The sequence below is a fragment of the Sapajus apella genome, unplaced genomic scaffold (genome assembly GCF_009761245.1).
Source record: "Sapajus apella isolate SASKATOON/1434 unplaced genomic scaffold, GSC_monkey_1.0 scaffold97, whole genome shotgun sequence".
NCBI lineage: Eukaryota > Metazoa > Chordata > Mammalia > Primates > Cebidae > Sapajus > Sapajus apella.
Window position 1 is genome coordinate 3,892,282 of NW_022437037.1, and position 12,421 is coordinate 3,904,702.

The 12,421-nt window shown below is 58.0% G+C and overlaps 1 protein-coding gene across 2 annotated transcripts; it reads right to left on the bottom strand.

The window, feature by feature from the left end:
* Positions 1-10,577: 10,577 nt before the first annotated feature.
* IER5L (immediate early response 5 like) lies at positions 10,578-12,202 on the bottom strand. 2 transcript variants are annotated; one of them, XM_032257542.1, is made up of 2 exons: positions 11,635-12,202; positions 10,578-11,589 (listed from the first exon to the last, which is right to left on the bottom strand). In XM_032257542.1, the coding sequence occupies exons 1-2, from the start codon at positions 11,976-11,978 to the stop codon at positions 10,755-10,757; spliced, it is 1,179 nt and encodes a 392-aa protein (XP_032113433.1). In that variant the 5' UTR covers positions 11,979-12,202; the 3' UTR covers positions 10,578-10,754. The 2 variants fall into 2 exon arrangements, with proteins under 2 accessions (XP_032113433.1, XP_032113432.1); XM_032257541.1 differs by having other exon boundaries at positions 10,578-12,202.
* Positions 12,203-12,421: the final 219 nt, after the last annotated feature.

A 12,421-nucleotide genomic window follows, 5' to 3' on the forward strand; every position in this document is an offset into this window, starting at 1 on the left:
TGGCCCTGGGTAGGGGTGGTTCTGGGTAGGGGTGGCCCTGGGTAGGGGTGGCCCTGGGTAGGGTGGCCATGGGTAGGGGTGGCCCTGGGTAGGGTGGCCCTGGGTAGGGGTGGTTCTGGGTAGGGGTGGTCCTGAGAATCCCTCCAGTGCTTGGCCTTGTGCCTGGTGGTCCACAGTCACTCATCCGATACTTCGCAACTTGCAATGAGGAGTGCCCACAAGGAACGCTCATACAGCTTGGGATGCCCTTCCCATGTTCCCTCTTTGCAGAGGGTCCCTTGGATGCGGGTGTTTGTGGGGCTTAGTCTCTTGGAGGAGAGGGCAGACCGTGGATTGGTCTGGAGGCCCAGCTGGCCCCGCACAGCTAGGAAAACTGGTTGGGGCGGCTGACTCAGGCTGTGTTTATACTGGTGTACTCCCCGCCCCCTCCCTCCCTCAGGCACCCGCCCCTCCCCTCCCTGACCCGGGAGAGGAAGGAAGTTCCTATAACATTCATAGTTCCACTAGTTCTTGAGAGCTTGTGCACTGGGCATGGAGCAGGAAGACCTTCACCGGCTGTAACTGGTCCCAGCTCCTTTTGAGGAGACTGAGCCTCAGAAAAGTCAGGCTGCTCCCTCAGTCCTACGGGGCAAAGGTGGGATTGGAACCCAGCTCTGACCGATGCCCCAATGGAATTCTCATTCATTGTGGTTAGAATACAATCTGAACATCTGCTTTACTTTCTGGCCCCATCTCCTGCCTCTCCCACTTGCCCTCTGCCTCAGCCGGTTGTGTGAACATGCTACATTTATTCATTTTCTTTTCCTTTCTTTTCTTTTCTTTTCTTTTCTTTTCTTTTCTTTTCTTTTCTTTTGAGACGGAGTTTCGCTCTTGTTGCCCAGGCTGGAGTGCAATGGTGTGGGCGCGGCTCACTGCAACCTTCACCTTCCAGGTTCAAGCGATTCTCCCGAGTCAGCCTCCCAAGGAGCTGAGATTACAGGTGCCTGCCACCACACCCAGCCAATTTTTGTATTTTTAGTAGAGATAGGGTTTCTTTGTGTTGACCAGGCTGGTCTCGAGCTCCTGACCTCAGGTGATCCGCCTGACTTGGCCTCCCAAAATGCTGGGATTACTGGTGTGAGCCACTGCACCTGGCCTATTTCTTTTCATTTTTTTAGACAGTTTCACACTGTCACCCTGGCTAGAATGCAGTGGCAAGATCTTAGCTCATTGCAACCTCCGCCTACCTGGTTCAAGCGATTCTTGTGCCTCAGCCTCCTGAGTAGTTGGGATTACAGGCGTGCCACCATGCCTAGCCAATTTTTGTATTTTTAGTAGAGACAGGGTTTCACCACGTTGGCCAGGCCGGTCTTGAACTCCTGACCTTGGGCGATCCACCCCCCTCAGCCTCCCAAAGTGCTGGATTACAGGCGTGAGCCACCACGTCCGGCCTCATGTGTTTGGTCTTCACCCTTTCCATTCCTTCTGCCTGGACTGCTTTTCCAGCGTCGTGTGTCCGGCTGCTGTGGTAGATTTCCAGTGCTCATCCATATGCACTCGCCTTTCCTTCCCAGTTACCCAAGAAAACTGCCTCTCCCAGCCCCCTTGCGGTCAGATGCGGGCCTGGGACTCATCCTGGCCAATGTGCTCTGAGTGTGAGGAGAATCACTTCCAGGCTGAGGCTATGACCAGCCCTTGCAGGACTCCCCAGCTGTCATTCTGTGCAGCGGTGGAGATTCTGGAAGCCTTGTGTTGAGGGAGAAGCAGGCTGAATTGCTGAGTCACTGCATGGTGGGCAGCAGCCTAGGGGACCTAGCAGTCTCACTGAGATAGACTTTGGTCAAGGAACAAATCCTTTCTACCTGCTGCAGATCTGAAAAGAAAAATAAAAGAAATCCTTGTGTTAAACCTTTGAGATGTAGGGGTTAATTTGTCGCTGCAGCATAGCCTGTCCTGTACTAATAGAGCTGATCTGTTCAGGTGTCAGTTGAAATGTCACCTTCTCTGATCAAAACATCTAACTGGTGCTACCCCCACCCCCTCCAACCAGTCCTCTTTTCTTTTTTTTTTTGAGACAGAGTCTCGTTCTGTTACCCAGGCTGGGGTGCAGTGGTGCTGTGATCGCGGCTCACTGCAACCACTGCCTCCTAGGTTCAAGAGATTCTCCTGTCCCACTTTCTAAGTAGTTTGGATTACAGGTGCCCGCCACCACACCCGGCTAATTTTTGTATTTTTAGTGGAGATGGGGTTTCACCATGTTGGCCAGGCTGGTCTCGAACTCCTGGCTTCAACTGATCAGCCTGCCTTGGCCGCCCAAAGTGCTGGGATCATAGGTGTGAGCCACCATGCCCGGCCCACCAGTCCTTTCTCCAACTGTGTTTATTTTCCCGAAACACTTATCTACTTTTTATTTTTTTTAATATAATATTTTTTAGAGATGGGGGTCTCTCTATGTTGCCCAGGCTGGAGTGCAGTGGCTATTCACAGGCGCAATCCGACTACTGATCAGCATGGAGTTTTGATCTGCTCCGTTTCCGACCTGGGCCGGTTCACACCTCCTTAGGCAACCTGGTGATCCCCCGCTCCCGGCAGGTCACCATATGGATGCTGAACTTAGTGTGGACACCCAATCAGCATAGTGCACCACAGCCCAGAACTCCTGGGCTCAACCCATCCTCCCACCTGAGCCTCCGGAGTAGCTGGGACTGCAGGCACAGGCCCCCGAGCCCGGCTTATCTACTTGTTTATTGCCTTGTGTATTGTCTGCACCACCTCCCCCCACCACTAGAGTGTAAGCTCTATGAGGGCAGGGCGCTTTGTTTGTCTTGTTCATGGTGCCTAGCACAGTGCCTGGCATATATAGGTACTCAATAAATATTTGAATGGATGAATGTGCTTATTTTATTTGTTTTTCAAGACCAGGTCTCACTGTTACCCAGGCTGGAGTACAGTGGTGCAATCATGGCTCGCTGCAGCCTTAACCTCCTGGGCTCAAGCCATCCTTCTGCCTCAGCCTCCCAAGTAGCTGGGACTACAGGTGCATACCACCATGCCTGGCTAATTCATTTTTTTGTAGCTGCAGAGTTTCACCATGTTGCCCAGGCTGGTCTTGAGCTCCTGGGCTCAAGCTAGCCTTCTGCCTCGGCCTCCCAAAGTGTTGGGATTACAGGTGCAAGCCACTGCGCCTGGCCTGATGCATTTATTGAATGAATGAAACAGGCAGATAACCACACTCGCAGGTAGACATGGAATTCGATATTGGTACCTGTGTTTTTCTTTTTTATTGGAGTAAATGCATTTGTTGATATCCATTTTATATCTAATTCAGTTAAATTATCTATAAATATAGGCTGGGTGTGGTGGCTTATGCCTGTGATCCCAGCACTTTGGGAGGCTGAGGCAAGTGGATCACCTGAGGTCAGAAGTTTGAGACCAGCCTGGCCAACATGGTGAAACCCCATCTCCACTAATAATACAAAAAAAAAATTGGCCAGTTGTGATGGAGCATGCCTGTGATCCCAGCTACCCAGGAGGCTGAGGCAGGAGAATCGCTTAAACCTGGGAGGTGGAGGTTGCAGTGAGCCGAGATTGTGGCACTGTACTCCAGCCTCGGGGACAAGAGCTAAACTCTGTCCCCCCCCCAAAAAAAAAACAAAACCCAAAATCTATAAATGTAAAAGCATTTTTTTTTTTTTTTTGAGACAGAGTCTCACTCTGTCATCAGGCACCAGGCTGGAGTGCAGTGGCTCGATCTCGGCTCACTGCAACCTCCACCTCCCGGGTTCAAGCAATTCTCCTGCCTCAGCCTCCCGAGTAGCTGGGACTACAGGTGTGTGCCACCACGCCCAGCTAATTTTTTTGTGTTTTTAGTGGAGACGGGGTTTCACCATGTTGGCCAGGATGGTCTTGATCGCTTGACCTCGTGATCGGCCTGCCTCGGCCTCCCAAAGTGCTGGGATGACAGGCGTGAGCCACCGCGCCCGGCGGCATTTTTCTTTTGGACATTACCGTGATCCTTCTATGTGTGTTGTTCTTACTGGGAGGGGGCACAAAGCCTCAGGTCATCAGAAAGCTGGTAGCAGTGGTTGCTTTTCTGACTCTTGGAATATCAGAGCTGGCTTAGAACCTTACTTCTCTCCTCTCACTCTGTCTTTACAGATGAGGGAATGTGGGACTCTTAGGGAAGTGACTCATCCCAGGGCCCGGGGTGAGTCTATGGCTGAGCTGGAACCTGTGCCTGGGTCTCCGGACTCCTGGTCCAGTGCTGTTTTCCACTGAGCTTTGCCTCTTCCTCTTTGGTTTCAGCCCAAGTTCTGAAAATATTTCCTGAGTGTGTTTGCCTCTTCCTGCCCACCTTGCCCGGTAATCCTGCGACTCAGAGCAGATCAGTGGCGATTGATGGGCGGGACTGGGTGGAGCTGAGACCGAGGTCAGACATGAGGCAGGAGAAGGAACAAGACTCCCACCACAGTGTCCCTCAGCAGCGTCCTGGACAGGAGCTTGTTTTGTGTCACACCTCTTCTCAACAAAAGCCAGAGGACAGGAGGATGGCTTCCCGGTCACCAGGGCTGCCTGGTGGAGGACTGTTTCTCGGGGCCGGAGCCTTCCCCAGCCAGGGTGGACCCAGCCGCTCCCTCCTCTGCTCCGTAGAGTGCTGGGCATTGATTGTAGCACCTGTCATGTCACATTTTTCTTTGACGCAGAGTTCATTTTTCTTGTAAATCCAAAACTGATACATGCTTATGGTAGAAAATTTGGAAAATTATAGACGTGTATGAATGATGAAATAAAGGTCACCTGTAATTGCCCACCTAGCAATAACCATTTCAGCATTTTCCAACTTGTATTCAGTCTTTTTTCTGTAAATGTGTGAATAGCTAAGGTCACATGTACCCCAGACGTCCCCAGGCCCTACGAGCTGGGGATATCCTGGTGGTTGTGTTAACCTTTCCTGCGGCCACTCCACCCCCATCCTGCTGGCTGGCATCTGGGCCTGCCCCTGACGCCTTTGCAGTTATGTCTGGTAGTCCCTTCAGAAGCCACGTGTGAGCGCCCAGCCAGGTCCTGCTTCCGTCTCCCTGCAGCCATCCCTGCCCTCAGTCCCCTGAGGGTGGCCCTTGTTGCTTCCCTGGCCATGGAGCCTGCTGGAAAAATGCAGCTTCTTCCCCTGGGGTCTTTCGCCTTCCCTCCCCTGGTGATTCCTGAGTGGCAAAACCAGGAGGCACCAGAAGGCCCTGGACCCCTTTATCCTGGCCAGGAGCAGGGAGGGTGTTCCCTTTCCGGAGCTGCATCGACCGCATGGTCGCCCAGGTCCTGAAGCAGCTGCGCCTGTGCCCCGAGTCTCCCCAAGTTCCACAGGAAGACACCTCCCTTAGCTTGGCTTGAAGCCCCTCTCTCTGAAGGACATCTTGGGTCTGCCAGTCAGTACCACCCTTTTCTGAGAAGCTTCTGTGAGCTTCCAGTGGGCGCTAGCAACTAACCACCCCTCAGCCCTGGCTGCGTGTTTCCGACAGGGCTCAGGCTTGGGACACCACAGTCTTTCCCTGGGATCTTCTCCTTTTCCCCTTCCTCCCTCCCTCCCTCCCTCCTTTTCTTCCCTCCCTCCTTCCCTTCCTTCCTTCCTTTTTTGAGATGGAGTCTTGCTCTGTGACCCAGGCTAGAGTGCAGTGGCACAATCTTGGTTTATTGCAACCTCTGCCTCCTGGGGTCAAGTGATTTTCCTGCCTCAGTCTCCCGAGCAGCTGGGATTACAGGTGCCTGCCACCATGCCCGACTACTTTTTATAATTTTAGTAGAGACAGGGTTTCACCGTGTTTACCATGTTGGCCAGGCTGGTCTCAAACTCCTGACCTCAGGTGATCCACCTGCCTCGGACTTCCAAAGTGCTGGGATCACAGGCGTGAGCCGCCGTGCCTGGCCCAATGCTTTTGTATTCTCCTGGGATTTTCTGAGTCGAAAATAAGGGAAGAAGGTGGTCCCTCTTGGGTGGTAAAGCTGTGGGATGGGAGGCCAGGAGCTGGCTCCTATGGCTACAGTGGGAAGCTTGAGTGCAAAGAAGAAAGTCACAGGAGACGGAGAGAGAACATCTTGGAAAAGATCTGTGCCTGGATCCCGCTGTGCCTGAAGCTAGCTCTGCCCCTGCCCACTACGAAGTTTAGTGCCTTGAGCCAAGAAATCCCACTTTTTGCCCAGGCTGGTGCCAGTGGTGCTGCTGTCCCCTACCACAAATGAGTCTTCAGGAAACAGGAATAGGTTAATCTGCCCTCGGTGAGGTGGGTACACACACCACTGTGCTGTGTCTCTTCATCCCTGTCCCTGGAACCTGCAGCATGAAGTGTCTGGGGTGAGGTGTTCCCAAGCGGCTAGTTCAGGCATGAAGAGAGATCCCAGAACCCAGTTTAGGTTCAGCTGGGACTTACCAGCGTGACTATTTAAACAACCTCAGCATCATTTGCCAGCTTGCAATGTAATGTCACAAATCCTTACCTGTTCAACTGTGAGCTCCAACAGTAGATGCTGGCCACCTCTCAGCTGTGTGACCTTGGATGCGGTTTCTCATTTCTGAAACGAGGATGCTCACAGTCTCTACCTCAGAGGGTAGCTGGAAAAATTAAATGAGCTAATCCAGAGAGAGGGGCTTGCCGTTCTCATTTGCTGCTTTTGTTCACTATGGTCAGCTTAGTGCCTCACACAGGCCAGGCACCAAGTGGGAGCTTTGTAAATATCGTCCAGGGATTGGAGGGACAGCTCCTGGTGTGCGTGCCCTGTGTCAGAGGGACACACAGTCACACATACTCTGTCATTCTTGCTGTAACACACACACACACACCCCTCTGAGATCTCAGTGCCCTGTGCAGTGACTCTCCTGGGAGCTCGAGGTGTCACCACCCTGGCTTCTCTGGAGGGCGGCCTGCAGCTTCGAAGCTCTGAGCTGTCATCCCAGGAACTTCATGTTGCTGGGAGCGCAGCTTGGAGCCTGACTCAGCCCTGCACCACATATCAAGGGCAGCAGGACCTGTGGTGTCCTAGGAGCCTGGTGAAGTGTGTCGGAGGGAGCTGGTTAACCTGGGAGGACCAGGGACTTGCTGGAGCTCCTGCTTCTCGAGCTGCTGCTCTGGAAGCTCCCCTTGTCATGCCGTGGGCACCCAGTCTCTTCTAATTCCCCTCCCTCCCTAAGCAGCACCCTAAGTCCTGTCTGAGGTCCCACTGGTCTTTTTACTGGGTGGAGAGAGGCTTATTTGTGAAGCTGAGATGGATTTCTGGTTTGCCTGCCCACCTGACCCCATCCCCTTTTCAGATGACCCCCATGGCCAGGCAACTCCATCCACCCCCCTCCCAGACCCAGCCTCTCACTTGTGCAGCGCAAGGGAGCATCGGTCTCTCTGGCTGTTCTAGGCTGGTATGTTTCCTGCTGTGCCAGTGGCCCCAGGGGTTGTGAATGGGGTGTGGATGCAGCTTAGGCATCAAGTGTTGGGGACGGTGTGTCTGGGTGTGGCCCTGGGTATGGCCCTCAGTGTGGCGTGGATCGTAGAATCGAGGCTGTGCAGCCTGTTACAGTTTTGTGTGGAATGTCTTGGTGTGACGTTTTGGGGAATTATACTCAGAGCATTAACCCTTGGTGGGGCTGCCCAGGTCCTTGGGCCTTGAGAAGATAAGGGAGGGGGAAGGGCACCTCTCTTTAGGGTGCTCCCAGAGTGCTCCATCCCACCCCCTTGCCTTTGCTAGATTCCAGTGTGAGGCTTAGGCTCAGCTCACCGGGCAGAAGGGAGGAGAGCCCTTGTCTGGGTTCCTGCTGAGTTCAGAGGTCTATTTCGCACCCCACCCTCCACTCTCCTTTGCTATAGGGATCCCTGGGTCGGATGGGGAATTCCCAAGCCCTTTGGCCGGTCCCTTCCAGTGTCCAGCTCCCAACAAAGGGGGCCGACCACGTGCCCCTCCTCGACGCGGGCCCCGAGTGGGGACACACGTGGCCCCTGGACCCCGCTCGGGCCAGGGTGGCGTGCCGACGCCGCGCAGCTCCCCGGGTGGGCGCAAAGCAGCCCCCCGCAGCCCCCGGCAGCCCCGCAGCCCCCGCCGAGCCTCGCCCACTCCCAGTCCCAGCTGCTGCAGCGCGCCCGAAGCGGCGCTAGGGGGAGCTCTGGCAACTGGCTTCGTGGATGGAAGCAAAACCGTGCAGCCAACCGCGATTTCCTGGGACTTGCAGGGGAAAATGGGGAGGGAGGAGACGCACTGTTCCCCCTCCTCGGCAGCTCCAGACTCTTCCCGTGGGAGGCCGAGGAAGCAGCCCTGGGGGTGAAGGTGCCTTTCCTCCCCGCGACTCACGCCCCCAGAGCCTCTCTTTTCCCCACCCCCATCGCGGACTTCCGCGGACCCCCGCGTTCTGGAGAGTGTCCCCCAGAACTTCGCCTCGCGCGACACCGGGATGCAGAGCCGAGCAGTCCCCTGGGGCGGGCTTGCGTCCGCCTCTCGGAGTCGGGCTTGGGGGTCTCTTGGCTGCAGCCCCTCCTGTCGCTGCTGGAGGCGCGAAGGCTGGGGTGGGGGGCGCGAGCCGTCCTGCGGGGCGGCTGCGGGTGGCTGGGAGCTCGCTCCGACGAGGGCAGCGCGGGGGCGAGAGAGCCAGCGAGATCGAGGAGCTGTGGGGAGTCGGCAACAAACAGCCAGCAGGCTGCCACTTTGCTTTCTTTTTCTCGTTCTTTCTTTCCTAAACCCTCTTTGCAAAGCTGGAACCATCCCGCGCGCCCCCGGCCCCGAGCTGCGGCTCCAGATGTGGATTTGGTTCCAGTGGGGAGAACGCGAGCTTCCCCCGGGCCTTGGCACATTCTCCCACTCTGAGGTCATTCCGTTGGTGGTCAGAGGGGAGCGCGCGCCGGGAGCCTTCCTGCCTCCATCCACTGGGGAGGGAAGAGCGGCGGGCGGGAGGGAGGGAGAGGGGAGGGGCGCGAGGAGGGAGGGACACGCCGCCAGCACACCACCAAGTGGCACCGAGCAGTGATAACAAACTCAACTTAAAAAAAAAAAAAAGGGAAAAAGAAAAGGAAAAAACTTCCCCAAGTTGCAGCCTGAGACATGCGGACGTGCAGGCGGAGGCGCAGGGCAGGGAGTGCGGGTGGCCCTGAAGCCCCCGGCGTCCCCTGGCTGCTTTCGTCGGCCACAGAGAGCTCAGACTCGAGGCCGATCAGGCCCTGCGCCTCTGCCTGGGCAGGAAATGTGCTGGAGGCTGGCTTGGCTTCCCGCTGGAGACCCCGTGGCGGCCGGCTCCCAAAGGGGACAGGACCCCCTGTAGCGGGGGCGAGGGCGGCCAAGAGACGCGCAGCACCCGCTTCGTCCCCAGCCACCTACATCACCCCCATCTCTCCCACCCCCGACCTTGCGGATGTAGTCAGATCCCGCCCGCCCAGGCCCAAGAGAACTGGGGTTTACATAGGGGTGGGGGGTCTTTCTCACACCTCTCTATCCTCCCCGCCGCCCCCAGACAGATCTGAAAACAAGGTGCCACCATATTCTGTAGTCGACTTTTTATTAAGATTATAAATTTAAACAATCTGAACAGTTTTACCCGGTGATATACAATTCAGTATGCACAAAAATACAGGGCAATGAGGGAAAAGGGCCGGGAAAGGAAGGGTTGGCAACTTGTTTTGGGGTCCACACGGTACTGACGGCAGAGAACCAGAGGGGCTGCAGGCGAACCCCACCTTTTTACAACAAAAGGCTTTTAAACAAATCTATCGAGCTGAAGACACAGGACAGGGTTCTCACAGGCTCGAACAATGCTGGTTTCATGAAATGCAACCGAAGGCTGAGCCAGGGCAGTGCAACTTGGAAAGAAGCACACACACAAACACCACCGCTGACCAGGAACTTAGTGCAAAGTCTCCAACGCAGTCGGCGGTCCCGGCCCCTCCCTCCCCCGGGGCCGCCCGGGATCCAGGTGAAGGAATCGACTTCCTTTTTTGTTTAGTGAGGACCGCAGTGCTGGGCATGATGGGAAATGTAGTCCGCCTTGCCCGCCCCCCACCCTTTCCCCAAACAGTGTCCGAGAGTGTCGGGGTGTCAGGCGCCACCCCCGAGTCCGGGAGACGGATGGAGGAGGGGAGGAGAACGGAGCCAGAGGGGCGGGGAGAAGAGGGGTTCAAGACACCCGCCCCGGGAAGAAAAAAAAAAAAAGTTGAAGTGTTTTCATTTCTGCCTTCTCATTTTGAGAACTTTGGAGTCCGCCCCCAGAGAGGAAATGTGACCCAAACGTCCCTTTCGGAGATAGAGTTTGCCTTTGTTTTTGTTCAGGATTTCACAAGACCCATTCCTCACCCCTCGGAGAGACTCGGGAGAGCGTAACGTCGGGCTTCCCGGGTCTGACAACTGATTGGAATCGGCGTCCCAGGTCCTGCGCCCTCCTGCGCTGCGCCCCCGGCGCGCCCCGGCGCCCTGCCTCGCCCCCGGCTGCCCAGCACCTCCTCCGGGCAGCAGCCCTCCCTCACGTGGCAGGCTCCTCGCTAAACACCACTGCAATCACTACAATAAAAAGAAAAAAAGAGTAGGAGAAACACAAAGCATACTTAAATAGGCGCTTTTTCTCTCTGCAAAAATAAAGTCCAAGATTTTAGATTTCTTTTTTTTATTTTACAATTTATAAAACATCAGCCGCCTCCCCCTGCTCGTCCCAGCTCAGCCCCGAGTGGCCCGGCGCCCGCTCGTTCTCTCCTCTCGCTCCTTGGCCGAGTCTTTGTCTGGCCCCAGCCCCGTGGGGCCCCGGGTCCCTGTGCCCTCGGGGGTCCCTAGAAGGCGACAATGGCTCGAGTCCAGGCGCCGAGGCTGGCGAGCGCCTGCTTGGCGCACAGCTGCCCGTTGAGCGGCGGCGGCTGCTCCGAGGAGTCCGGCTGTCGGCTCACCAGCCCCGAGAAGCCCGAGCCAAAGATGGAGATCAAGTTTGAGATGTTGGACGCGTCCGGGGACGAGTCCGGGCAGAAGTCCTCGAAGCGGGCGCGCTTGCAGGGGGTGAACGGGGCGCCCCCGGGGGGCTCGGCCCCCAGCTCGCCCGCGTCCTCCTCGTCGTCGTCTTCCTCCTCCTGACCAGGGTAATACTTGCGCTTGCAGCCGGAGGCGGACGCCAGGCCCGGTCCCGGAGCGCCCTGGCCACAACAGGGGCAGTGGGCGGAGGCGCAGCAGTCCTGGTGCAAGTAGCCGTTCTCCACCGTGGTCACCACGTGAGTGTCCAGGTCCAGCACGGTGGTCTGGCTGCTGCAGTGCACGCCGAAGTCCGAGGGGGCCGGGTATGCGCCCCTGTAGAAGCCGGAGGAGGAGGCGGGGGCCGTGGAGGCTGGCGGAGAAGCGGCGGCGGCCGGAGGGGCGGCCCCTGGGGGCGCGGAGGGCGCGGAGCAGGCGGCCGGGGCGCGAGGGTCCCGCGGGCAGAGCGCAGCGGGCGCGGGCGGCGGCAGCGGCAGCGGCAGCGGCGCAGGACCCGGCTGCAGAGGCTCCAAGGGCTGCCCGCGGTGGGGCGCGCTGTGCGGCGGCTGGAGAGCGGCGCACCCCGGCAGCTCCGAGAGCGCCCCCGCGCCGCCCGCGGGCGCCCCGGCCGCCGCCGCCGCGCAGCCCCTGGGCGCCGGGTGCTGGTGCTGGTGCAGCTGCTGCTGGAGGTGCAGCTGGTGGAGCTGGTGGAGCTGGTGCAGCTGGTGCCGGGCGGCCGGCTCGCGCGCCTCCGCGTCCCCGCCGCCGCCAAGTTGGAGCTGGCCGAAGTCGGCCGCGCTGGCCGGCATGCCCGGCGCCGCGTACGCGAGGTGCTGGTGCTGGTGGTGGGGCGGCTGCTGCTGTTGCTGCTGCTGCTGCTGGCGCCGGTAGAGCTCGGCGTAGCGCTCGCTCAGGTAGAGCTGGCGCGCGTTGCGGAGCACGTAGGACACCAGGAGGTTCTTGTGCAGCTTGATGCCGCCGCGCTGGGTTCGGGAGCTGTGGATCTTGCGCAGGGAAATGCTGATCAGGCTCTGGGCGTCCAGGGCGCACTCCATGCTCCCGCGGAGACGGCGGCTAAATAGCCGCCGCCGCTGCTGCTGCTAACGCCGCTGCTGTTTCTGCTTCCAGCCGGCCGCCGGGGCGCGCCGGGCAGAGGAACGGAGCCCGGGTCAGCGGGTCGGCTGTGCTCCGAGAGGAGCCGCCACCATGCGCTGCGCGCCACCCGCGGGCTCGCGCTCCCCACACGGCGCCAAAGCAATGAGCCTCGGCCGGCCCCGGCCCCAGCTATTTAGCCGGGTGCCCGGGCCCCGCCCCATATGCGTTTAGCCAATAGGAGCGCCGAGAGGCTCCCGAGTGACAGGCGCTGCCCGCCCCGGGGCTACTCGGCTGGCCAATCAGACCAAGGCGGTTCCTTTGTGCTATTCAAATACCGAACGGACCCCGGGCCTCCAACGCCGCCGCTGCCTCGAATGTTCTCCTGGGGCCGCCGCGCCGCGCG